At 44.2% G+C, this 27428-nt stretch overlaps 1 protein-coding gene across 1 annotated transcript in view; it reads right to left on the bottom strand.

The window, feature by feature from the left end:
- The window catches only part of VAPB (VAMP associated protein B and C), a 45619-nt gene that overhangs the window by 7753 nt on the left and 10438 nt on the right, over positions 1-27428 (bottom strand). The window contains exons 2-3 of the mRNA XM_081293119.1: positions 14873-15025; positions 1528-1631 (exon numbers count right to left, since the gene is read on the bottom strand). Of these exons, the coding sequence (XP_081149245.1) occupies positions 1528-1631; positions 14873-15025 (257 nt within the window). The remainder of the gene's footprint in view (positions 1-1527; positions 1632-14872; positions 15026-27428) is intronic.

Genomic DNA, 27428 nt, shown 5'->3' with positions numbered 1-27428 from the left:
ATTTTTGTAAGAGAACTTTAAAATGTTATAAAATAATCACACTAGGAAACAAACTGACCCTTTATCGTGTATGCAGAGCCTGGCCTATTACACGCCAAGGTAGTCAGGGCCAGATGCTTCTAGGCCCTCAGACGGGGCTTGTCAGCCCACACAATGCTGTGAGCTGACTGCCTCCCCATGATGCAGGTGACCAAAACTTCAAGAGGGACTGAACTGCAGAAGGCAGAACTCAGCTTCAAACCCGAGTGACCATGCACCTACTCTTTTCACTACGTTGTTCAGCAAAAGCCAGACAGAATACATGTAGATACTGTGTATTTTGTATCTGCCATAGGAGGTGACACAACACGTTCCAGGGAATAAAAGAGGAAGAGCAAATGCTTTCATGATGGTTCTTATGAAAAGACAGTCTGCTGCTGCTGCTCTCTCTCAAACTCAAAAGTACCTGACTTACCCTTCATTTTCTGCCCTCATGTTAAAAATCAATGAAGATGATCAGTTACGCTTTTTCAAGGCTAAAAGAAAGGCTGAGTGGTGACACTGGGTCATGAATCCAGCTTCTGCGTGAATCCTCCAGCAGGAAAAAACTTGGAGAGGGGAGAAGGACAGCAGGGAGCCCAACACACTCCCTCTGGGGCTGGCAGACTACAGGCAGTGATGGGCGGGTGCTCCTGCCCTCCTTTAAACACTGGGCACCAGGGAGTCAGTGCTGGTGCTCAGAGGGCACAAGGTCTGACACAGCACCAGCATGCACATGGACTCATTCACATGTGTAAAAAGCTTGCTTTGAGGAGAATTTCTATCATAACCTCTCCTTTTCCAGAAATAACCGATAATATAATATTGTTTATTTAATTTATAAAAATGAAGTCATCCTAATTTTACCAAAATTCAACACATAGCGAAACATATTTATTTAGGGAAAAAAATGAAGGGACCTGTGGTTAAAAAAGAAACACTCAAGCTGGGGACGCAGCTCGTGGTAGCACCCTTGCCTAGCATGCATGAGGCACGAGTCTGAGGCCCAGCACCACAAGAAACAGACAGACAGACAAACCAAAAGAACTGAAAGAAGAATCATGCTTATGAGAACCAAGACAAAAAAAAAAAGAAAAGAAAGTGTAAGTGGGAAAGGACATTAGTATCCACCACTTGTGTCCTTCTGGATTGGGAAGGAGGGCAAGGGAAAGCATGTTCCCCACAGTGACATTACCCTTTCCTGGGGAGAAGAAAGTGGGCAGTCCCAAACTATTTACTACATGAGCCATCAGAGTAAGGAACTGCCAAAACAAACTTGAGTTTTTAAAAGTCAGAAAAAGAATAGTATTCTAGAAAGCTTCATAAAACGTTAAAATTATTCACTGGTTTTAGAAAAACCAGAAAGGTAGTCAAAATACAAGCCTTCTTGAAAATATAACTCCCATGTAAATAATTTTGACACATTTTGAAATGCATGCACCCACAGTTCTGTACCTAATTCGTTTTTGTTATTATTACTGAAAAAAGTAAGAAGCATTCAGTACTTACTACTGCTTCCATATCAGAAGTGTCAGTTGGAGCAAACATAGACTGAACCATAAACTTGTGTTTACTTTTCTCATTGGGATCATAATCGAAAGGCTGTAACATCACTGAGAAAGAAAATATTTCATTAGGAGGGTCAGAACTCGGTTACCAGTGCCATTTGTCATGCTAATACTTGTGCTGTGGTGTAAAGCAGTTTCCCAGGCATTTTCCAAGGAAGCAAGAAGAGATGACCCACACCTCCATTTTGCAGGTCCCCCTAAGGCTCAGAAAGGTTAGGGGACTTGCCAAGGTCAGAGAGCTGGGAACAGGGCTTAGGACTCAGGTCTTGGTCCACTGGTCTTTCATTCCTGCAAACCCACACAGACATCTGTTAACGAGCCTTAGAGAATAGGAAAGCAGAGCAGTAACACTGTGTGCCTTTGTGCTCAAGAAAACATATCCAAATGATCTTTTCAGGAACTAAAAGAGAATAATCCAAGATGTTTAAGGCCATTTAAAGAACTGTTATAGCTTCTCTCCACCCCATTCCCTGCACAGTTAATCAAGGTAATGCTTGAAACATGATTCTGGCAACAGAATGCTAGAGAATTCTCATAAGTAAGATGTTCAAATAGGAGGGAAAAAACAATACCAGCTCAGCACCCCACTTGGTCCCTAAGAAGCTAGGGTACCCTCCCTTAGGAACCTGTGAATGGGCTCCTGCTACTTGGAGGGAGGCACCTGCCCACTCTGACTGGCTTCCTCCAGCCCATTTCCCAGGGCAGACTGGGCCTTACCTCTGTGAAACCACCACTGCTTTCAACTCTGTGACCTGCTGCAAGGCTTTGGCTAAATCTCGAATCTACTTAAGTTCGCCAAAACAAAACTTCACAGGCAGCAGAGGCCTTCTGTAGCCCACAGGAGCTACCATGAAATGAGGGTTTCCACGTGCCAGAAACTGGGCTTTGTCTCCAAGGTCTATTATCATCTCACTTAATCCTTAAGTGGTGGGTACTATTGTGAGGGGGAGAGAAGTGTTATCTTGATGCCTATTTTTCAGATGAAAAAAAAATGAAACACAGAAAGTTAACCAGCTTGCCCAAGGTCACACAACGAAAGAGCACAAATTCAAGCCCAGGCAGGGTGTTCTGAGGGCTTATGCTCTACCACCACCAGGACCAATGCCTTGTCCTGACAGGGCCAGTCCTGTCCTCCCTGGCAGGGCTTCTGCCACCTTTTCTGCTAGGCACCCTCAGGGGTTTCTCCATGGCCTCGCCACCCCTGCTGCAGATAAAGACAGGTGTCTCTAACCTCAGTATACACATAAAGAATCTGGGGCTCCACAGAGAGAAGCGGCCTGCCCAAGGTCTCAAGGAAGCCACACACTGGCATAGAGCCAAGGCCTCTGTCTCCAAGTGCAGCCTGGCACCCCTTCCACCCACCAGGCACTCCGACAGGATCTGGGTGTAGGCTGCACCTCCAGCCCCATGGCAGTGCTCATGGGACCATGGCTGGCAGGAAAGAGAAATGGCAATTTCCCCCACCCATCTTAGGGATGCAGGAGCACGTTCCATCTTTGTAACAGAGAAAGACCATGAAAACTTGATCACATGAAGGCCTGAAATATACAGGTGTACCTAGTCACCTGGGCAGCTCTGTTGTCACAACACCCATCTGAGCACTTTGAGTTACAAGGGCACTTGCTGGGAGACTTCTTCTGGACAAAGTTCAACAAATGTGAGACAGCAAACCTTTATTAACATAAGGCTGTGTACATGTGACACCCAGTCTACCTACCTTACAGATTACCAAGATTAGAATGCTCCGTCTGGGTACCCGATCCAAACAGTGTGATACCAGCAGAGGGAAAAAAAGATCACTAAAAAAACCACAAGGCCACTTTTCTTGGGATCTTGCTCTTGCAGATTCAGTGGACGCCAGGTCTGCCCTGCTATCGGCTCTGGACCTGGACTGCGATGAGGTCCAGCACTGCAGAGCTGGTATGAGCTTCCAGCAGATGGACCCGAACACTGCTGGACACCAGAGTCTGACTTAACCGCAGGGATGAACGCCAGAGTGGAGGTCGAAGCCCTAGACTCTTCTGAGAGCTAAACGCCCTGCTTCCGCCACCAAAATGGCCACATGGAAGGTGAACCCTGCCCATTCAGCAGCTCTACCCACTGCACATGTGCCAGGAGCTTTCTTGGGTAGCAACCATCAACATTGTCCAGAGATGGAACAGAACTTCGAACTACTGCGAAGATATGCTCTCACTTTTAGTACTCAGGTGAATTGAGATTTAAGACTCTCCAGTCTCACTGGGCAGTGACAGAATCATTTGCTGGTATTTTTCAGTGTGGAAAAGAAGAGAATGTTGACCCAAACTACCATACCTGGGTTTTCAGAAAAACATAGAAGCGCTGTGGCCCCTGTCCACTCTCCCCCTTCTCTAAGGCACTGGAGTGAGGGCAGCGAGTGTTCACCCAAGATTCACCACAGCCAAGGGCCACTCCCTTTCACCTCTCCACCACCTCTGTGGTCTTCAGCCCAATGCCTTCACCTCACCCCAGGAGGGAAGGGAAGGAAGATGACCTTGACCAGCACCTGCCAGTGTCAAGCCACCAAAGAAGGCACATGTTCCTTAGTCCTCCCACTCAACCCTCACAGCAACCACCAAAGAGGCCCATGTCTGCATTTTCTAGATGAAAAGACACAGGCTTAGAAAGCCTGAGTGAACAGCCTCACCTGGGCTCCATGAGCAGAGCACTGGACAGCAGGACCGGCTCCAACTGGCCCCATTCCAGAGTCCAACTCCCCCAGCAGTTCTCAAAGTACAGCCCACAGACCCCAAGGGTTCTCCATACCCCAGTCAAATGACCTATGAAGTCCAAACGATGGTCACACTAACACCAGGACATCCATACCTTCTCCCGTGTCGCCACTTAGACCCACGGTGCACAAGCATGGTGGCGATGCAGGCAAGCGGGCGGTTGCCATGGGCTCTGGTTGTGCACTCTAGTTGTAAAGGAAGCCATTTCACTTAACAATGTTTTTGATGAAGTAAGGAAAGTACTAATTTTACTAAATTTCAACCTTGAAAACAAATCTTTTTAGCCCTTTCCCCATTTTTCTGTGATGCTGGGAATCAAACCTAGGGCCTCAAACATGCTAGATCAGTGCTCTACCACTGAGGTACATCCCTAACCCTCTCGTTCAAATTTTATTTTGAGACAGGCTCTTGCTAAGTTGCCCAAGCTGGCCTTGAATTTTGTGATATTCCTGCCTTAGCCTCCCAAATAGCTGGGATTATAATTGTGTACCACTGTGCCTGACCTTTTTAGCCACTTTATGATGAAATGATATTTCTGCTGTCCTCTAAGTCCAAAGGCTGCTGTGAGCAATGTACCCAGGCAGCTCTTGGGGCTGGAACTGGACCTGGCGTTTCCCCATGGAACATTTTTACATGAAGGAGCAACCAATAGACAAACTGGTCATTCCAACCCTGGTGTATGGCATGTACACTCTTGAAAATGAACTAAGTAAGCCTGCCACTTCAAGAAAGACTTACAGTTGTTGTTCCCAATAACAAAACTCAGGCTTTCAAGCAAAAATTATAATCATGGAAAATTTAAATCTGCCACCAAGAGCACCCAGTTCACTCAACACTTAAAAGACTCTTATTGGCCAGCTCAGTATCACAGCACTTGACCAGCAAGTGCCCTGAGTTCCATCCAGAGTTGCAGAAAAAATAAGACTCTTCTGATGAGATTGGTGGTAATAATGATGAATGTGATTTTTTTTTGATACAGCATAACAAATGATGTCAACATTTGGAAGATCTGTATAACCTCACATTCAATATTTTTTAAACAATCCACAAGTGATATTACAAAATCCAAAGTGTAAGACAGATCAACACATTTCAGTGAAGCAAAATTCAAAAAGCTCACAAACATGGCTTCAGAGTCCACATCATAACATTTTCTTACATGTAAGAAAATGCCACTTTCCTAGCAGCTCATGAGGATGAAGCAGGAGGATTCCAAGTTCAAAGGCATCATCAGCAACTTAGCAAGATCTTGTCTCAACACAAAACACAAATAAAAACAAAGGGTTGGGTTGGGGAGATGGCTCAGAGGTTAAGTGTCTCTAGGTTCAATTACTAATACCAAAATAAAAAATAAAGAAAGTGCTACTTGGCTCTTCCAAGTCCCTGTTTCCAAGATGAAAAAAAAAAAAAAAGGGGGGCTGGGGTGGCGGGCAGGGTGGCGGGGTGGAGAGAAAAGGACTACAGTCACACAATCTGTTTGCTACATGAACTGTGAACTGCCCAGTCAAGACAGTTGACAAGGTCAAGGACTAGGCCATATATACTTTTTTAAATATTTACTTTTTAGTTGTAGTTGGACACAACACCTTCCTTCCTTCCTTCCTTCCTTCCTTCCTTCCTTCCTTCCTTCCTTCCTTCCTTCCTTCCTTTCTTTATGTATTTATTTATTTGTGGTGCTGATGATCGATCCCAGGACCCCGCACATGCTAGGCAAGCGCTCTACTGCTGAGCCACAACCCTAGCCCCTAGGCCATATTTTTAAAAATATTTTTATTTCATTAAAAATGTTATTGTCAGCCAGGTGCAGTGGAGCACACCTGAAACAATCTCAGTGACTCAGGAGGCTGACTCAAGAGGATGGCAAGTTTGAGGCCAGCCTCTGCAACTTAGAAAGCCTGTCTCAAAATAAAAAATAAAAAGGGCTGGGATGTGGCCCTGGGTTTAATTCCCAGCACCAAAAAAAGAAAAAAAGTTACTGTTGACAAAATTAATAATTGCTAAATTTCTGAATTTAATTTCTAAAGACAGATACTGATACAAACAAAAACAAAAAAACTCTGGGTCTTCAATATTCATGAGTGGAAGGGGATTCTGAGACCAGAACATTTGAGCACCATTACTCTACACCAAGCTACCTCACAGGCCCCCTTTAGGAAGAAAGCAATGCTGAGCAACTCGCATGAAGTCACTGATGGCTCTGTGGCCCCCTCCTGGGAGAATTTGTGACTTAGAAGAGATAGCAGCTTGAACCAAACCAAATCTGAACACAGCCTCTCACGCAGGGCCTGGGGACCCCTGTGCTCCTTCAGCCAAGCATGCACTACCTTTAGACATAGCATACTCCAGGCTTCCTGACCCCCTGCCAGGTCACCACAACATAGAGATGGAAGAACCTCTCGATGGGTCGAGCTGTCAAAGAGGAGTGCCAAGGCACAGAGCAGGGGACTGGAGATGGCCACCACCCCAGAGAGCACTGCAGGGGCCTCAGAAAGCATGTCCAACTGCTGTTCTCAAGCACAAGCAGACACTTTGAGAACAAACCTAACGCCCGAATGCCCTGGAAAAACGGGTGAGTGGATATGTTTCAGCAGGGAACAAGAGCCTAGGAGGGCCTCAGCATGAACTTCCTGGAAGATCTTGGTATAGGTGGGCACTCAGCCCCTGCTCCACAGCGCTGCAAGTGGAGGAGCTGTCTGCCACCCACTGGTTCTCCTTCGCTTGAGGGCTCTCAAGCTGACAAGCCAGAGTGGTTACCCAGACAGTGGACAGTCTGCAGATCCTTGGCACCTCATCCTCCACACACTGCTTAAACACAGTCCTAACTCATCAGAAAGTTTGTCTTTCTCACCGCTATCATGTCGTGTCAAGTTCAATTTGCTCTACCCTGTTAGCTGAAACTCCATGAGACCATGACAGATAAATGTTGTTAATCGTTTTTTCTTTCAGCTCCATACATGCAAATTGTGACAGAAATTATATACTTTTTTCTATGACAGGCTATAAAAGAGCTTCCCATTAACTTAATTTATTTCACTTGAATACCAGAGACACTGATGATAAAACCCTCTTAAATGAACCATCTATCCTACTTTTAAAATGTATCTGCTGATACTACTTGCCTACATTAACGCTCTGGGATACCACATCTGTGACATTACAGACTGCGAAGTGAGCTCCTGCTAAGAAAGGAACTCTGGGGTCATGAAACATTAGATCAGCAAGATCAGACTTTCTACAAAAGAGAAGAAATGAGAATATATGCTACTTAAACACATACTCCCTCAGAGGAATGATGACTTGATTAAATGCAGCACAAAAGCAGCTTCCAGAACCCAAGAAAGTCAGGGCATCTCCACCTGCTTCATCAGGTAACAGAACAAGTGAACAAAGCCCAAGAAGTAAGATGGCATACACTTCATCGCAGAATCCTGCCACGGACATGTCTTCTCCATGTCCTACCTACATGCCCAGTCAGCCCAGGCCTCAGTGACCCACCTCCAGATTCCCCCCGCCCCAGTGTCTCCTCCAACCATCCATTTCTTTCCCGTCCAAGCACTCTGTACAACCCTATTAGTCCCAGAAATGTAACCTCCCCCAGCACCCTGTTCATATCAGTAATTCCTCAGATTGAACCCTCCTCTAACAAAACCTATCTCCCGAATGGAAGACAATCAGTTCAATTCTTCATATCCTGTTCCTCGGATCTCTGGTATTTCCAAACAACAGGCCATCCTTCAGGTCCAAATAGTGCACACCAACTCCCTTATTCCTAAACCTGGTGAAATTCTCCTGACATCACCAAAGTCATTTTCATCATGTGGCCCTACCTGGCACATCCCTGTTCATGCTACTTAACCCTACTTAATCCTAATACATCACATCTTTTGGGACTTATTCTGCTAACACAGCCCTGTGAGGAGAGGTTCCCCAATTTTGGCATGTATCAGAACCACCTGCAGACTTTGCTGAAACACAAACTGCCACCCCATCTGCAGAGTTTCTGTGTCGGCAGGGCTGGCCTAGGACCAGGAATGTGCACTTCTCGGGAGCTGCCCAAGGCCAGTCCCTGGAAAACCCAACTTGCTCTGTTTCCTAAAGCTCCAGCCCCTGCTGAAAGCCCCACATGTGGGTCCTTGCTGTGAGCTCTGAAGTCACTAGGAGAGTCCTGGCTCACTCTGACATGTTTGCTTTTTCTCCCCAGTGGGTATGGATGTTCCGAGAACTCATGTTCAGGTCCATCTGCACGTTTTCTCAGGGGCCATGAGATGAACCTTCTCCCTTTCCCACATTCAAAGCACTCCTGAATCATACTCCCTCCAGAAATCTTCTGGGGCAGCTCAGAGAGGAACCCTGCCTCAGCTGCCTGATCTATCCAGAGCCACTCTCCTCCGTGTGGCCACACGTGGGTGTGGTCTTCTTGTCCCTGTGTCCTCTCACTGGCTCCCTCATTCACTCGCACATTAAAAGCCCACCTGTACCAAGCTGCCTTTGTGGTGTCATAATGCAGTCACCACTCCTTTTTTTTAAACTAATGAAAGACAAACACCCAAGCAGAGCTCCCAAACAGCTGAAGACCAGGGTTGCACAGTGAGGTGACACCACTCCTGCCCAAGCAAAGAAGCTTGACGTTTTTGTTAGACCACGAACCCTTACATAAGCCAGTTCATTATTCTTCTCGGGTTCTCCAAACAGTGAAATCCTAGCCCCATTCCAGTTCCCTGCCTAATCAGGGACCCATGCATGGAACTATAGGTCTTTCAACCAATAATTAATTTTACCTACTTAGAAATAAGTTAACATTGAATTGTCTTGTGTTTTTTATAGGATTTTCCAATTTATGAAGACTGTCTTAATAAGCTCCTCAAAGTCTGATTAATTTATTTTGCAGAAATCAGTACAGATGCCCTCATCTTTTGCCCAGGATCAACAGAAGATGAGGCAAATTCGATATAGATGCCAACAACGTGGCTCACTTGCTTATTTTTATAACTACCATAAGTCTTTTCCAACACACTTTCCCATCTCCCAAGACTTAACAATGGAATATTAGTCTCTTTCTGGTCACTCTTCTGTTGTTACTATGAACCCTCACTGCACACTAGTAGACACATTAGTAGACTTAGAAGCCATGTCTCTTGGGACTGACCAGCTAAGCTGGGAGGAAGTGTGCTGTGGAGGCTTAGGCACCTTTGGACGCTTTCTGAGCTCACCCTCCCCAGGCTCTCTGGCAGTCCTTCCCCCTCTGCTCTGAACTATCACAGCTGTCTGTCAATGCAGCCCTTTCCCTTCCTTCTGTAATGAACTGGGAGCTGCACAGGAGAAGCAGTGGGTCCAAGTAAGAGCCCACAGGACAATGCTTGAGGCTGGGGCTCAAAGGTGCCAGCCTGGGAGACCTGATAGAAGTGTCACTCCTGACTGCTCAGAGAACCCACAGATTCTGTGCTTCTCAGCCACCTTGGGAGATGAAGGTCCCTTCAGCTAAAGGAGAGCCCTCATGCCCTTGCAGTCTTCCTGATCATCATCTTTCAAAGTATAAAAAATAAACTGTGCCATACCCATTAAAGAAGCCTAAATATTACAGTAAACTTTGAAAATCTCAATCTCTCTCTCTCTCTCTCTCTCTCTCTCTCTCTCTCTCTCTCTCTCTCTCTCTCCCCCTCTTTGGTAACAGGGGTTGAATCTAGGGGCGCTTTACCAATGAGCTACACCCCCAGCCCTTTTTATTTTATTTTTTAATTTTGAGACAGGGTCTCATTAAATTGCTTAGGGCCTCGCTAAGTTGTTGAGGCTAGCTTTGAGCTTGCAATCCTCCTGCTGTAGCCTCCCAAGTTGCTGGGATTACAGGCATGCACCACTGCACCCAGCTAAATGGAGAATCTTTAAAAGTATCAATTAAACTGAATTTTTGTTGGCAATTTTCTTTGTTTCTTTCTTTCTTTTTTTAAAGCCAGAATCTAATCTGGAGAAAAAGATTAAAGACATCTTTTAAGTGTGAATGTGAGTCGTTCCTATCTGAGAATAATAAGCCTGGTTCATGAAAACCATTTATAAAAAGGTTGTGCTTATAAGACGTCCAGAGCATACGCTCAAACAAGAGGAACACTGCCTTGAGGAAGCCGCAGCCCAGCAGCTCTGCGGTCCACACCAGGTAGCTGAGTGTGCCTGGCTCTTTGTCTGCAGACTCACACACTTTTACTCTGGTACTGATCACTTGAAAGCTTCGACCCTGAGCTGGCTGGTCCAGGGCCACCAAACAGCTCCATTAAACTGAGTCAGCAGAATCTTGACAGGACTAATTATTAATTGTTGTAGTACCCAATTACATTAATTGACCAATGTTTCCACCCAAGAAGAGTTGCTGATATACATTCTCTTTGCAGGATTTTATTGGAAGAATTTTATGCTTTAAATGTGATTGAGAAGAGTGCTGAAAAGGCTGTATGGCTGTATGTCAAGAATGAACACTGCTCTTAATTCTCTGGATTCTCACTGAAAATACAGATCCTGACACTGGGAGATTTGTGTTTGTCTGTCTTTAATACACTTTCAATTCCCAGGGTACACTTAGTAAAGTGTATCTGCACCTAAATATTGGTATCTCTAATGACTCTTTTCAGTGCCCCCCCCACATACAGATATTTTGCATTTCTAATTTGCTTGGTACACAGGCAAGCAATGTGCATAATTGAACTGCAAATGGAAGCGTGCTTGCTACTTTAGTGAAATTAGAATTCAGTGAAGGTTATAAAAATATTAAACTTACTATCATATTACAGGAAGCATAAGCATTTGTGATGGGCCCATGATTTTACCACTTCACCTGCTGTACCCGCTGGCAAACATGGTTTGGAATATTAATGGAAACCCCCCTCATTATTAAACTGCAGTATTAAAAAAGAAAATCCACTAACAGCTTACCACAAAGTCATCTTCAGAAATTATCTACCTTAAAAACATTTTCCCACTATACAGTTCAGAAACAGACTTAATTTTGAAAAGCTAGAACAAACAGGGAGGCCCCCCACTGCCTCACACAATTCATTAATTCAAAAAGTTCTATTTTCCTTGCAGCTGAAGTCTAGGGGAGCGGGGATCCAATCTCCTCTCCTGCAATCTCCATTTGAGTGTGCCTATTTTGCTGAAGTCCAGATTTGAATAATTCAAAGCCAGCTCCAGTGGATGATGCAAGTCCAGGAGCAAGGGCCCAAACCAGGGCGTTCTGGACCAGTAGTGCAATAGAGAGGGCCTGCATCATACCATGCCTCATACCACAGGCACAAATCCCAGAAGGGGATACAGGAGAAATGAGACACGAGCAAAGAGAAGAATGCAATCCAGAGAGGCGGCTTTTACCCAAGTCCACAAAAGAAGGGCAGGTCCCACTCTGTCCAACTGTCACTCTACCACCTGTGTTTATTAAAAGGGAGATTTTTTTCAAGGACCCAGTAAGTAAGTGACTTGCCATGAACTGAAGAAAACAATAGGTCAGAGCCTGAACTTTTAAAACATAGTAGAAGGTCCCCTGGGTATCTGAAAGGTAAGAAGAGCTTCCAAGAGCACAGCTAAAGGACACCTGGCTCCACCTGTCACAGCACATCTGTGTGCCTTCCAGAAGCTGCAGCCTCTCTAGCCAGGTCCCTCCCTGGGCAGGTATCATTGCCACCATCCTCCCCCCCTCTTCACCTTCCTTCTTTCCTTTCTTCCCTTCCTTCTTCTTTCTTTAAAAGAATGATTTACAGCCCTTTCTAAGAGCTAGCATATCCCCCGGGCTTTCAGAAATGGGAGCAATGCACTAGTGGCGTCCTTTTCAGGCATGCGGTGACATTCTGTGTGGTAAGCCAGGCAATGCTGCTAGTATTTTAAGTTGATTTGATGAGCACCTTTTATAAATTATATTTGAAAATTTACTAGTGGCTTTTCATTACAAAACAAATGCATATTACAGAAAGAAGAAAACATATTAATTTATTCTGAACATTAAGAAAGGCACATAAATTGAGAAATTAATAAAATGGGATTCAAAAAGGTAATTCAAATATTATCCAATCCATCTTTAACAAAATAGCCAGTTTCTGTTGAAGCCGGTAGAAAAACTATGCAATTACACTCGGGCACCATGCTTCCAGTGAGTGCAGTGTCTGCAATTTTCTGGGAAGTGGACTCTACTCTCCATGTGACGATAAGAAAACCAGAGCCCACAGGGGCTAACAAGCTGGGCACAGGTCAACTGACAGCTGAGGAGCAAAGCAGAGCCTCCTGCTCAGTACCAAGAGCTCTGAGCACAACATGTTAAGCCACACATGGCCATTTGTGCCCAGGGAAGGAGGGAAGGCTGACCTTTGTGTAATTATACTGCCTGTCCACTGATGCTTCCTTCTCCTGGGTATATTCCCTCTCCCAAAGGAACCTGGTAACTCTGACACACCAACGTCCTGAGGTAGCTGCACTTCAAGCAGACCCCTGGACAAGGACAGGGCTTTTTATCCCAAGATACGCATGTACAATAATTGACTGGTGGCCCTCAGCACCTGAAGCTGAAGCCTATGGGGCCAACCTTCCCAAGTGGCAAGGCAGCCCTGGAAATGCAATAACTCTGGCTCAACTCAGGTTCCCTTCAACACTGAAGTAAATATTGAATAAAAACAAAGGAGCCTTTTCTCACCTGCAAATATACCTTGGTCTCAGCTGGGGAAGGCTTGCACATACACGGGAACTTCATCATACAACTGTTTTTTTCCCCCCAGAAATACAATCCACTTTAGACTCATTTGTAAGCATGGCCACCTGAACTCCAGTGAGGCAGCACAGTACCACCAGGAGCCAAGACCCTCATTTCAAACAACAGCTCTACACCTTACCAGCTGAGGACCCCAGATGACCTGTACCCAACTTTCTCATCCACAAAGAAAAGGCCACAACCACAGATCTTTGCCATCCTGAAGTAGTGAATGATAAATTAAAATAAACGCTCAGAGGGAGTTATTACTTTTTAAAAAAATTCCTCTTATGGTGAAAGATGAATATTTCTGATACACACACATTTATATTGATACCAAAAAGCACATCTACACTGTACATTATCCACTGAGATAAGTTTATTCAGAAAACTATACTGCTTCCCCCATATTTACTTTGGAAATTTACAATTTTCGTCTACAGACAACCTTGCTCAAATTCATTATACACAGGAAAATTGGGGGGGAGGCTAAAAGAAGAAAAAGATTTCTATCATCATTGATTTCAACAGAAAAAAAATGAGCCACACAGAGCCAGGGGACCCAGAGATGCCAGCCTCCAAGCTGCTCCCCTTCTCTAGCACGCTGAGGTGCAGAGTGGGCCACACCTTGGTTCTATCACTTTCCAGCATCATGAACCCCCGACCAAGAGTCCTCTTCTTGGTAAAACAGTGGTAACAGAGCCCCCCTCTCAGGGCAGGTAAGAGACAATATGAGATAGAATACAAGCAGGTCCAGCACAGAGGGCCTCAACCAGCACTGCCTTCCACCATCCTGACCACCCCTGCACAAGACTCTGCTTCCAGAGTGCAGAGCAGGTCCACAGGCTCCAAGAGAAGTCCACAGGGAAGCTGGTATTGGACGTCATCATGGCAGATGCAGGGAATAAGAGTTTGCAGAAACGATCAGATAATGAAACACCTTATATCTTTCCAAAGAGGTGAATCATTTTCTTTTAGGTGTCAAATGAATAGCCAAATGTATCACAATCAAATCTATCATGGAAAAAGCCAGACAGGTACTTGCGTCAAATAAATGGTAGCTTCTAATGATGCAGAAATCTCTGTGACACTGAGTCACCTGGTATTTAGAAGATAAACACACACTCCCCCTCTTGGCTCCAGAAGTTCTAATGAGTTAAAAGTTTATTCCATTTCTAAAAGAAATCTGAACCATCACTTATACCTCCTTAATTCTGAAATTCAATTCTCAATTTGGGAACTTTACCAGCACCTTTTCAAAAGCAGGACTTTGCAAAATATATGTACCCTCAGATAGAAGCAAGGATCAGACATGCTCAAAACTTACACCCTTGAACATATTCCATTTTCTTCAGCCCTCATCTCCCTTAGCTCTTCACAATCAGTAAAGTGCAGTTACCAATCATTGGAAATGACATGGGCTTAATGTCAGAAATCATTTAGCTTAAATAAGAAAATAACTCCATTTAGCTTTCTCCCACAAAGTAAAATTAAGTTTGTTTAGCCCTTTTTTATTTATTGCCAAAGGGCAGATTTAATTTCAAGGCAGTGAAAGCCAAACTCATTCTGAAGTCAAGTCTAAAGTTACCACTTTAATTTTGCTCTAACTATTGAGGCGCAAAGGCTGCAAGCATTAAAACAAAGAGGAATTAATTATGGAAAAACAAAAGGTGATAGGGACCACCAAGCTCTTTAATCAGGGCAGAGGGCTGGGGAAGGTGGAGAGCAGCCTATCCTCCTACAGTGCTCCCCTGTGAACCCACACTTTCGGAAAGCCCACTGGCTCCAGGGTCTTCCAGGCCTTCAGTCTTGGGACTTACCAGATACATTGACTGAGGCCCCTGCATCAATGATCCCGCTGTTGGGCCTCACGCAGTACCTACGAGGTGCAGTGGTCTTCACTTTAAAACACACATTTCGGTCTGTTGGGTTGCCAAGCTTTAAGTTGGTGGTGACGACATCGGTGAAGGGACCTGTTGGAGTAAGACAGACACTGATTGGGAAGCTTGTGAGCAAAGTTTATCAAACAGACTAGTTTACGGTAGGGTGGGTATGGAATATGTTAAAAGAGGACCCAACGTGCAAAACTCTCGCTAACACATCAGTGGCTGGACAGCTGAGCAAGGGTCAGGTGGAGCCCGATAGCTGGTCCACCGCATTCTCATGACTTCACCAGGATTCTGACGTCCAGCATCTCACTGAAACTCACAACATCATGACTACTGCTGCTTGAGATGAAAAAATAGGCTTAGGAAGGCAAGTTGCTGCCCAAATTTCCACATTAGTTAGGGGTACTTAGGATGGGAAATTTGATGGCCGAATACAAGGCCCGTTCTCAACTGAGCTAAATACTCATTTCCTCAATAACAAGGGAGCATGTCAAGACTACCCGTGGCTCTCAGATGTCCTCAAGAGCAGACTTCCAAGAGCAGCAGACACAAGACAGATTTGGGGGTTAATGTGGGTGAATGCAGAAGCCCTTATCAATCTAGTGTTGCTGCTAGAAAAGTTCCAGCCTCACAGGGCTCACTGAGAAGTTAGAGCCCTTCAGGGCAGCCCACACCTGAAACAGCACACTTGATGTTGACTGCCCTGGCGAATGGAAGAATGAAACAGAGCTCCATGCCCTGAGGATATTTTTTATTACTATTATTTATTCATTTCCTACTTTATTAGCTTTTTTAATTAAAAAACTAAAATATGCTTCTTAAAACAAACCAAACAATAAGATGTATAAAGAGAAATTAATAAGCACTCTTTTGTCCCCTGAGGTAATGGATACAGCCATCTGGGAGATCTCGCCACTTCATCTGTGCTCAGACAGCACATATACCACATGTATATGCGGTGGGGAGGAGCAAGTATGCGATCACACGATTCATATTACTCTGAAGCCTGCTGGTTTTCACCCCCCAATCCACAGCAGACATCTGATCACAGGGCTTACTTAAGAGTCAGGTGGCAGAGCTGAATGCCAGGTGCCCATCAAGTTCACAACCTTTGAACACAGTCCTACCTTTCCCTAGGCAGGCCCTGCACCCTGCCTTTACAGTGACAAAAACACAAGGCACGGGGAAGAGGGGCATGTACTCCGGTGATTACACAGAAATACACAAAGGCTTATCTGTCCCTACCTGAGGAAATCCGACAAAGACACTCACATTTGTACTTGGTAAATTTTTCTAAGCTCTTGAGGGACAAAGGTTATACTTGACCTATTTCTGTGTCTCCAACACTGTGCCCACCATCAAGGAGAAGTCTTGAGAAAAAAAGGATGAACATATAGAGAGATGGACAGATGGAGAGAGAGGAGGGATGGATGGATGCATGAAGAGATGGATGGACAGATGGCAAGATGGATACATGACAGAGAGAGGGATGAGAGAGGGATGGAGAGAGAGAGATTGATTTTTTTTTCCACTAAGAAGGAAACTACCCATGGATTAACTCTAGCAAAATTAAAATCTCAGCCTGGTTTCCTCTACAGGTGTCCATAGTATAAAAAAATCTATATTATATGGACTTAACTTAAAAACAAATTAAGAAATCAGTAATGGTGGACAGGAAGAAAGGAAAAGGAACTCAAATCCAACACCAAATAAACTACAGCCAGTTCTGCAACAAGAAAACACAAATTTGTCCAAATGTGATTGATGAGCATATTAGGAAGACAATCTGAGCATAAAATGATTTTCACATTTGCTTATGCATAATTTTTTCTTCAAGAAACCCTAAGTGAACACAGAAAACTGCACCCTGAACCTGGCTGCACAGAAATCTGCTAAGCACACATCCACACACACCTCAGCCACCTTTATTCAAACGACCTCTATCCACCCCTTGGGGCACTCGGTCCTCAGGTCTGTATGGATGATACAACTTTCCCTCTTGGCTTCAGGTGACCATCCTTCTTCCATGTCACAATAACAGCCAGGCTGCAACTCTCTGACACACATGTACTGGTGAACTACAGGTGTCTCCTAGGGAAGGAGCCATATTCTGATGTAGCACGTGTACCGTTTCCATCAGTCCCTCTGTGCGTGCACCATCAACACAGTCCTGGGGTCGTGTGTCTGGCCTACTTCCCTTGTTTTTTGCAGAGTGTGGTGATTGTATAAATGTGTATGGAGAATCACAATGGATTGGCCATACTATTGGCTCATCTATTGTTGGTGATTACTTACACCAAAAGTTATTCTCATTCTGTGGGCAACATTGCCTTCAAGGACTAAATACCCCAGAAGAATTTCTCACCTTATTTACCTCTTCATCTGCTTAATTTGTCTCTGGCCCTCCGGACTCAGCTGGAAGTCATGGGAAAAGGCTTCCTAAAGGGTCAGGAGGCCTAGCTGTATCCAGATGTGGGGAAAAGCAGTCTTCAATATTTCATCTTAGCTACCAATTCCATCACAAATAACCCTCCCTCTACACTCAGAACACAGGAGGCAGGTACCCTGTGGCCTAAGGGCTTTTCAGCTACAGTGAGAGAGAGCCAGATGCTGACGATGCTACACCCTAGTAGCAAGCTCTTGGCAACCATGGAGAAACAGGACACCTGGTGCTGAGACAGTGTCCAGGGGATTATGGAGGCAGCAGCTCTCCTGGGCCTCTACCCTATTCCACCCTCCAGTGCTGAGGTCTGACCTACAAGGAAGATGGAGAAAGTCTGATCCCCCACCAAGTCTCTGTTTGCTTAAGGTGGTGATCACTTCAGCAAGCATAGGCTAAAAAAAGAATAGTTAAATACAGCTCTGACTCTCCAGGGTCAAAGAAAGCTATAAGGTCTACAAACCTACACGAGGTCAAACAAACCACCTTGCAAACATATTCACTGCCCCACACATGAAAAAAAAAAAAAAAAAAAAAACCAACTCTAGTCACAACTTTACACAACACAGCTCTAGCTGAAGCAGTCCCACAGTGCTGGAGAGAAAACAGTGTATCTACATCAAGTGACACCCACAAAGGACGGACATTCAGATGTGATGCTGGGGGAAGGAATTCGTGGCAGTCTGTGACCCAAACACCTATGAGGCCTCAAAGCTTAGATAACAGTCTTCCTCCAGGACATGGAGGCACCTTCAGCTTGGAAGGCCAAGAACCCAAGCAGATGTGCACTGTAGTGAGTGTGTGGAGGTGTACGGGCTTCCAGCTGTTTCCAGCGTCTCTCCCACTCCTGCATGAGGCCAGACGGGAAGCCTGGGTTTAGGTGTTTGATCACCCCACACACCAGCCTCCTCCTGGTCCTCTACAGCAAAAAACCAAATTAAACTGCAAACACTAAGCTGTTCGCAGGAATTTCCCCAGATTACTCTATTACATAGCAATCTAAATGGTGTTTCACCTTATATAAATCACATAAAAGGTAGTGTAAATTATTAAAAGAGAAACAATATTTGTAATAATAAGCAGGATGAAATAAACACCCCATTCCCCCCTTAATACTCAATCCTGGGAGTTCTTGGGCTTTCACAAACATTTATTTGTAAAAATCCAAAGGGAGCTATGTTGAAAATACGTACAACAAAACAACATCACTGGTAAAACAGCAAAGTCCCACGGGTAAAAATTAAGAAATGTTTACCCATCCAGTCCTCCACTACCCACTCTGGGCAATTTACTCTAAGAATTTTATTGAAAATAAATTCTATTCAATTTGAGTAATTACAGGAGATAAACCATGTTAGTGTGCTCCTCTTCCCCTGTATTAATGAATTAGAACACAAAAAAACCTCAATAAAAATGATGTAAAGGGTTATGAACATCATTCAGATTTTTACTAGTCACTTTCATTTCATAAAACTGCCATTTCCATTAAGGCATTATGTAAAAAATGGGATTTTACTATACAAACATGCATATTTATCACCAATGAATTTAAACATTGCTTATAAAGTACAAAGTCAATTTTACAAATGAAATCTCCTTCAAAAGTTAGAATTTGTTCTTTTAAGAGATGAAAAAAATGATTTGTCTCCAGTACCTCAGTACACTTTTAATCATTCTTCCTTCTAATATTCTATTCCTTATTTCAGATGTCTATACAAAGCTAGAACCTAAGTATCTAAAATATGAAACTGAAGGAAAATAAATATAGCAACATGAATTGGGAGACATTAGGAACACTCTCTCTTTTTTTGAGACACAGGGTCTCATTGAGTTAGTATCTCCCTAAGTAGCTGAGGCTGGCTTTGAACTTGCAACACTCCTGCCTCAGCCTCCAAAGCTGCTGGGATTAAAGGCGTGTGCCACCAAGTCCAGCAGGAACACTCGTTAACACTTTATTTTTCTAACAACTTTAAGTGGGTTTTGTTTTGTTTTGTTTTTTTGCGGGGTGGGGGGGAGGTTATATACTGGAGATTGAATTTGGGCACTCCATCACTGAGCCACATTTTGTATCTATTTAGAGACAGGGTCTCACTGAGTTGGTTGGCACCTCACAGTTGCTGAGGCTGGCTTTGAATTTGCGATCCTCCTGCCTCAGCCTCCAGAGCCACAGGGATTACAGTTGTGTGCAGCAGGCTTATGTCCCATATTTTTTGTTTGCCTATAAAGGTTGCAAAAGATGCTCCTGAAACAGCATTAACTGGTGGAATCTGAGCTCCTGGACATGCTCTTGTGTCAGATAAACCAAAGCACAGCATGAACTGCTCCCTCGTCCGGTCCCTCAGGCCCTTCTGAAAGGAAGAAATGAGAAGCTGGTCTTCCCTAAGAATTTTTTTTTCCCTAAGAATTTTAATAAATATGCCAATCTGCTGTGGGATACTGACAGTGTAGCAGCCTGCTGATGTATGGGGCGGAGGGCTTATGGAACTTGCATTTGCTATGAACTGAGAACCACTCTAGAAAATAGCAATATTTTTCAAAAAGAAGAGGGGGGAAAAGTATTTAGACTTTTATATCAAATTCACTTTTGGTAATGCCCTCCAACATTTCTGATATTTAGTATCATTGAGATTTTGAAAAATACATATGTATACAAGTGTGTGGGTGTGTGTGGATGCATAGACCAACAAGACAGAAAAAAAAAAAACCACTCTGTCTGCACAGAGATGGCTTCTCTTCCTTTTCTGAAATTCTGGTGTTACCAATACATACCCTTCCTTTGCAAGTGATCTCCTGATATAGCTAAAATATTTGAAACTTGCACTGTGTGTTACCAAATAAGTTATATGTCAAATTGACATATAATCTATCAGCTCTCAGCTTTTCAGATATAAAACTTAAAGTTATTAGCTTCAAAGCAGATTTTTTCCATTCTGCATAAAAAGAGCTGGATTACTTTACATTCTTGCAAACACAAAATCTCTCTCCTTTTCACAACCCCTCCAAAAAATAAGCTACCATATTTCACTCTAAATAAATAAAGGTATTGTGCCCAACTACAACTAAAAAATAAATATCTAAAAAAACAAAAAGACCACCTTCTGGAAAGATCATAATCTGTCTCCAAAGCCTGTGACTTTTGGTGGATTTTGCTATGACAGGAGAAAGGCACTGATGGCTTCAGAGCGATGGCACTGGTGGCTTCAGAGTGATGGCCTCACCCAGTGCTTGGGTGTCTAATATAGGAGACGAGGACCCCCTCAAGTGAATCTTGCTTAACTTTTAGAGATCTTTACACTTCACCCTTTGGGAGTCTATTTTCATTATAAGTATCCTGATATTTTCTGCTTTCCCCATTCACCTGCAGCGCCCCAATGCCCACCTTCCTCCTTCTCTTCCTCTTTCTGGAATAGCAACTTTGAATACAAACCTTTCCATCTCTCTTGTTCATGAGGATCATCAGCACCCGGAACATTTCAGGACACATAACTATGGAAGGAAGGGACAACCAGGATGTGCTTGTCTACCACCCCAGGCTATATTCTTCTCGCAGGCCCCCTGCACATGCAACCAGGCTCCAGATGAACACACACTAGCCTCCTGACGCTCACGCTCCAGTATCACTGCCCATGTCCTTCTGCAGAGGACAGACTCTGTGTGCTCCTTTCCTGACAGCAAGCCCAGGGCAGGCAACACATGCAGCAGGGACTCCATGGTACAGGCTGCATTAATGCCAGGCTTCCTCGCGGGTTCCTCTCTCCTGATGCTGCCGCTTGCCCTGTAAGTATGCCTGCCTCCCTACACTCAAGTCTCAAGTCATGTTAAGGCTGGGCTGCTCATACACAGGCTGAAAGTATTAAAAATATTCTCTTGTATCTATGATGCTTTCATCGTAAGTATTCAGTGATATCTTTTTAACTTGATCTCTTTCTAAAAAATTAAATAAAGGTATCATACAAACAGATAATCAAAGAGAGTAAACTCTTAAATAACCATGAGTTTAAGAGTAAGGCTACCAGCTGGGCATGGTAGCACATGCCTGTAATCCCAGACTCTTGGGAAGCTGAGGCAGAAATTCAAGTTCAAAGCCAGTCTGGCCAGCTCAGTGAGACTCCATTTCCAAAAAAAGAGAATAAGTACACTGGAGAAATTGAAGTTTTAAGAAAATCTATTTTCCTGATTAAATGGTTAGCTTACACAATGCTTTGGAGATAAAAATAATGCTTTGCAACCAATGTATTCCCAATGACACACACTGTATTCCAGTACTTCAGCAGAAAGTCAAATTGCACAGCTCTTATTTTGAAACAACCCCACATAAAGAACCCTAAGAGAGGGCTGGGGTTGTGGCTCAGTAGTAGAGCGCTCCCCTAGTGCATACAAAGCCCTGGGTTTGATCCTCAAGTCCACATAAAAATAAATAGGTAAAACAAAGGTATGAAGCACCCTCCTTATGTCCTCATGAGACATCCAGCTGCTGGGAAACCCAGCATCCCAGCAAGAGAAACCAGCACCAACAACTCCCAGTGATGATGCTGCCGCCATCTAAGGTCCTGAAAGAGACCAGCCCTGTCTGTTCTGTTCGCTAGTGTCCTAGTTCCTTCTGAGCAGAAATAAAATTCAGCCTGCCACCCACCTCCCACACAGGGGGGAACCAGACTGCAAGGCACTAGTGTGATGAGAGAATTCAACAGAGAAAAGAACCCGCAAAAGGCCAAAGAGCAAACTCAGGAAAGTTCCCTGAAAGAGAGGGGGCTAGCCAGGAGGAACAGCCTGAGGAACACAGGCATCTGCAGTTCATATGACAGATCAGTAATCAGGATTCCATATAAACAAAGAACTCTTACCTAAAACACGTGTGCTAAATTCTTCTGAAGGAACACTACATGACAGGGCAGAAGAATGCACAAGATCCATATTTCAACAACCAATGGGTCTCGAAGGCATGTTAAGTGATACACACACCACGACACTTCATTAGGGAAATGGTTCCCACCACACTCCTCTGGGAGTAAGGACAAGCGGGAGTGTGAATGGGCAAATATGAGGCACAGGCTGTCTTTAAATTATTCATAAAGCTTTACTTGTTTCATTAAAGAGAGATTTTAAATAAGGCGAGCACCTTATTAACTTTCAGTTACTCTGTATGTGGGCATTTATCACACTATCTGCATACTTCTGTAGTAAAATTGTCCCTCATAAAGAAAGCTACCTGTAGTTCATGTGAGGCCCAGACAACACTCTTCTGAAGAGTCATTTTCTCACCCAGACTACCCTGTATATACAGAAACACTGACATTCTGACCTCGGACTGCTAAAAAACCAATGAGCCTACAATGATGGTCATTTTCACGTGATTGCAAAAATGAATTACGATTTAAAACATGTTTAGCAAAGCAGTGGTCTCATTTATTCAAGACAAACCCACACCAACAATTTTGGCAAGGCTAGTTTATGAACTTAGAGGTCCAGAAGCCTTCACTCATCTAAAGTTGAACATGCTGTTCTTTAATGTACTAAGATTTTCCTAAACAGAAAGATGGCTGAGAGCATTATGTGAGAGCAGGCGCTAAGGACATCCTGTGTCTGGCACCTCGAGGACAGTGCACAGCTGAAGACTACTCACAGGTGAGTTTCAGAGAGCAGCTCCAAATGGATCTTAATTTAATAAATAGAATTTTTTCAATGCACAATCTTTATTCCATTAACTATCTATAATGTTTCTCTAGTTAAAAGATAAAGATTTGTGATTATGGGGATCACAAAAATAAACAAAAAGACAAACTATATTCTCCTTCAAATAAAATTCTACCAAAATACAAAAGTAGCAAATATGGTTCATTTCTGACACAAAGAAGGAAGCCTGGAGACAGACATCTGCCCCAGGTAAGATGGCAGTGAGAAACACAACAAAGGACCCCATTAGCTGTGACTGAGTTACAAATTAACAGTGCAGGGCAAGGGCAGCTGTCAGCCTCAGCAGTACAAGCTTCTCCAAAGCATGCCCTCTTCAGTAGAAGTGGGAGCAGGAGACGAGACCCCCCCACACCCAAATCAGCACAGCCCAGGACCCAGGCGTGGAGAGCACATTAGCATTCTGCACCTCTCAGGTCCAGCTGGAAGTTTCAATCTGTGAACAATGAGAAACAGCAGCATGTGGTTTATCCTTACTGTGTAATCTGGTCTGGTTTCCTTTTCAATAGAGAATTTAAGTGGCTATACCAGCAAAAAGAGATTATCAACCAGGTCAGCAGCTTCATAAACAAATTCAACAAGAGGCCAGGGGGTAAAGCTACAAACCTGGATGAGAAATATTTCCCTTTCTCTGCCTTTGGAAATGATGCTCATTCTTCAAAGTTTTGCTCAAATGTCTTCCATTTTGGAAAGGGTTACCTAATCTCTCCAGTTGGAAGAAATTATTTCTTCCTCTTCTATGTTCCAACAATAAGATGATTTCCACCCTGGCCTCTCTGAGTTCCACACCCAACTGCCCACGGCCAACCTCTCCCTGCACTCGTCTTCTGCACCTCACTGTATAGTGCCACACAGCAGGCTGAGTCCCACACTCACGGTCTCTCAGCTCAGCACAGGACGCTGCCATTCACCAGCAATGTGGCCCAAAGCAGTTACCCAGCTTTCCACTCTCCCTCCCTTAACCATCGGCAGTTCTGTGGGTGCCACCTTCAAGACACGAGGAACGGAAGCAAGCTTGACATGGTCCTGCCCACACCATGGTCTCTCCTGCACTCTCAGCCTACATCCCTGCCATGGCCACAGGGCCTCAACACACCCCGCAGCACAGAGCTCTTGGAGCCTGTCCTCCTCACCTGCCATGGCTTTTTAAAGACTCCTGCTCATCGGCCAATTTGGAAAGCAGTTTGGAGATTCCTGGGAAAGCTGGGAATGGAACCACCATTTGACCCTGCTATTGCCCTTCTCGGACTATTCCCTGAAGACCTTAAAAGAGCATGCTACAGGAATACTGCCACATCGATGTTCATAGCAGCACAATTCACAATAGCTAGACTGTGGAACCAACCCAGATGCCCTTCAATAGATGAATGGATAAAAAAAATGTGGCATCTAACACAATGGAGTACTATGCAGCAATAAAAAATGACAAAATCATAGAATTTGCAGGGAAATGGATGGCACTAGAGCAGATTATGCTTAGTGAAGCTAGCCAATCCCTAAAAACCAAATGCCAAATGTCTTCTTTGATATAATGAGAGCAACTAAGAACAGAGCAGGGAGGAAGAGTAGGAAGAAAAGAGTAACATTAAACAGAGACATGAGATGGGAGGGAAAGGGAGAGAAAAGGGAAACTGCATGGAAATGAAGGGAGACCCTCATTGCTATACAAAATTACATATAAGAGGTTGTGAGGGGAATGGGAAAATAAACAAGGAGAGAAATGAATTACAGTAGATGGGGTAGAGAGAGAAAATGGGAGGGGAAGGGAGGGGGGATAGTAGGGGATAGGAAAGGTAGCAGAATACAACAATTACTAATAGGGCATTATGTAAAATTGTGGATGTGTAACCGACGTGATTCTGCAATCTGCATTTGGGGTAAAATTGGGGGTTCATAACCCACTTCAGTCTAATGTATGAAATATGATATGTCAAGAGCTTTGTAATGTTGTGAACAACCAATAAAAAAAAATTTAAAAAAAAGACTCCTGCTCAGAACCCTCCACATCTCCCCATGAAGAAACATATTTTGAAGCCCCTCTGGTGGTCTGCTGCTAGCAAGGTGCCTACCCTCTTGTGAAGCCCATCTCCTAGTGTGCCCATCCCTGGCTCCAGGGCAGGCACAATGACCACGCTGCTCCCTGAGCACACTAGCCTGATCGCTACTCAGGGCCCTGGACTTGCACTGCCCTTCCCAAGTCTGCAAAGCTCTCTCCCAAACATCTGCATGGCTTGATGTTTTATTTTTTATACCTTTATTTTATTTGTTTTTATGTGGTGCTGATAGAACCCAGAGTCTCACATGTGCTAGGCAAGAACTCTACCACTGGCCACAACTCCAGACCCTTGTGTAAGTGTTTTATACAGGTCTTTGTCTCAGTTCCAACTGCACCTTCTCAGGGAAGTGGCATCCTCAGTTACCAATTTAAAACACAGACCAAAAATTAGGGATATAGCTCTAATAGAGTGCTTGCCAGGCATGCAAAAGGCCCTGCATTCCATCCCTGTGCTGCAAAAGATAAAAACAAAAAATAAACAGAACTTACTCCCAAATCCCTTTATCCTGCTCTTTTCGTTTAGCACCTACCACACTACCTAATACAACATTATATATTATTTCTATTTTCATATGGCATATCTTCTCTGCTAGAAGATGAGCTTCATTAACACAAAGGTTTTCTCAGTTTTTTTTCATCCCAACCCCTCAAGTATCCATAACAACGGCTCTCAGGAAGTTATGAGGATGCTCCTCCAGGAGCTGTGCAAGGCTTTCAGGGCAGGACACTCCTGCTACACACTGGGAAGCTAGTAATACACTCCCAGGGTCTCCAAGCTGATCAAAGCAGAGGCTCTGGAACTGCATGCTGAAATGATGCATCTTCACAAATCACACTGACATTAGCTAACATTGAATGGTGCCAGGCCCTCTCCAAGTGCTTTACACGTGCTAATTTATTTTATACTCCTCACACACCTCAAAGAGAGGTTAGACACCTTGTCAAAGGTCACATGACTTTCAACAGGCAGATCTAGGATCACACCCAAGCATTCTGGCCCCAGAGGTAACGCTGAGCCGTTAACTGCCGGGCTCAATACCACCTCTCACTGAACTGAACACCATCGGAAAGGAAATTAAGTCCCAAACACAGACAGGGTACCCAGGACTGAGCACTGAGGAAGGCCCTGGGATTTGAAGAGCTGCCACAGACAGGAAGCACACTCAAGCTACAAGGCAGTAGGGAAAGGAACAGCGTGACGCACCTGTGAGAGGTCATCAGGGGACCATGAGCCCAAAGTAGTGGAGGCCCAAAAAGAGGAACAGGACTGAGTTCAAAGATGCAGAGTAGTCCCATTTTGAAAGGCTCTAACACTGGTCTAAGAATTTTGAACATGAACTTGTAAGTTCTAGGGAGCCAATAAATGGAGAGCTTTGGAAAAGGGGGAGTGAAAAATGAGCTTAGGATTTCTGGCTTGCTCAAGTGGACACAGGGACACTTCCAAGGTGCAGGAGGAGCCTTGGTGAGTGAGGATGAGTAAACCGTCAATGCAACATGGACCATGCTGACTTCAAGGAGTTTCTGTGACTGGTAGAGAGGCCAGGTGTCTAACTGGCAAACAGCCGCAAGATGCAAAGATCTGCCTGGAGATGAAAACTGGAAGTCTGCTGAGCTGAAGGGGGAGCTGAAGGTATTATTAATGAGATACCATACAGGGAACAGGAAAGCAAACCCCAGTGGTCAACTCTAATACACAGTGACAAGTATGGAAATCCAGGGGGACAGGCATAATGTGGACTGTGTTAGAGGTAAAGCACATATTTAATTTCAGAGGTAAGCAGGAAGAAGCAGTGAACAGGAAGAAGAAGAAACTAACATTTAGTGATGGAAATAGCATATATAAGAGTCCTGTGGTCAGGGAGAACTAAAAGGCTGGCATAAAACATAAGGAAAGATGAAACTGGAAAACAGCAGGGTGACAGTACAAGTGATCATGTTAAAGAATTCAGACTTTCATTCTGTTGGACATTCAATGACTTTAAGCAATCAAGAGATACGTTCACATCTGCATCTTTGAAAGCTTCAGGCTTTCTGGACAGCGAAGACAGATAGGCTATTTGTCTTCCAGTGGGAATTAGGGAACAGAGTAGAAGGGGCCGATTTCATAGGCTCTCCAGGTTGGTAAACTGCATTAACGTGGATGCCATTCAATGAGTTGGCAGCAGGAATGGAAGATGGAAGAAAAGGAAAATAGAGTGGAATGGAATTCAGATTGGGGCATGCTGCATTTTAAGAACCTGTGACTCTGATACACAGGCTTGAGTCAGGCGTGGGCTGACATATAAGAGATGTCAGAAGTC

The sequence above is a fragment of the Spermophilus citellus genome (assembly GCF_964194105.1).
Source record: "Spermophilus citellus genome assembly, chromosome: 4".
NCBI lineage: Eukaryota > Metazoa > Chordata > Mammalia > Rodentia > Sciuridae > Spermophilus > Spermophilus citellus.
The sequence above is the reverse complement of the archived record's forward strand: the minus strand, read 5'-3'. Positions and strand labels throughout refer to the sequence as shown.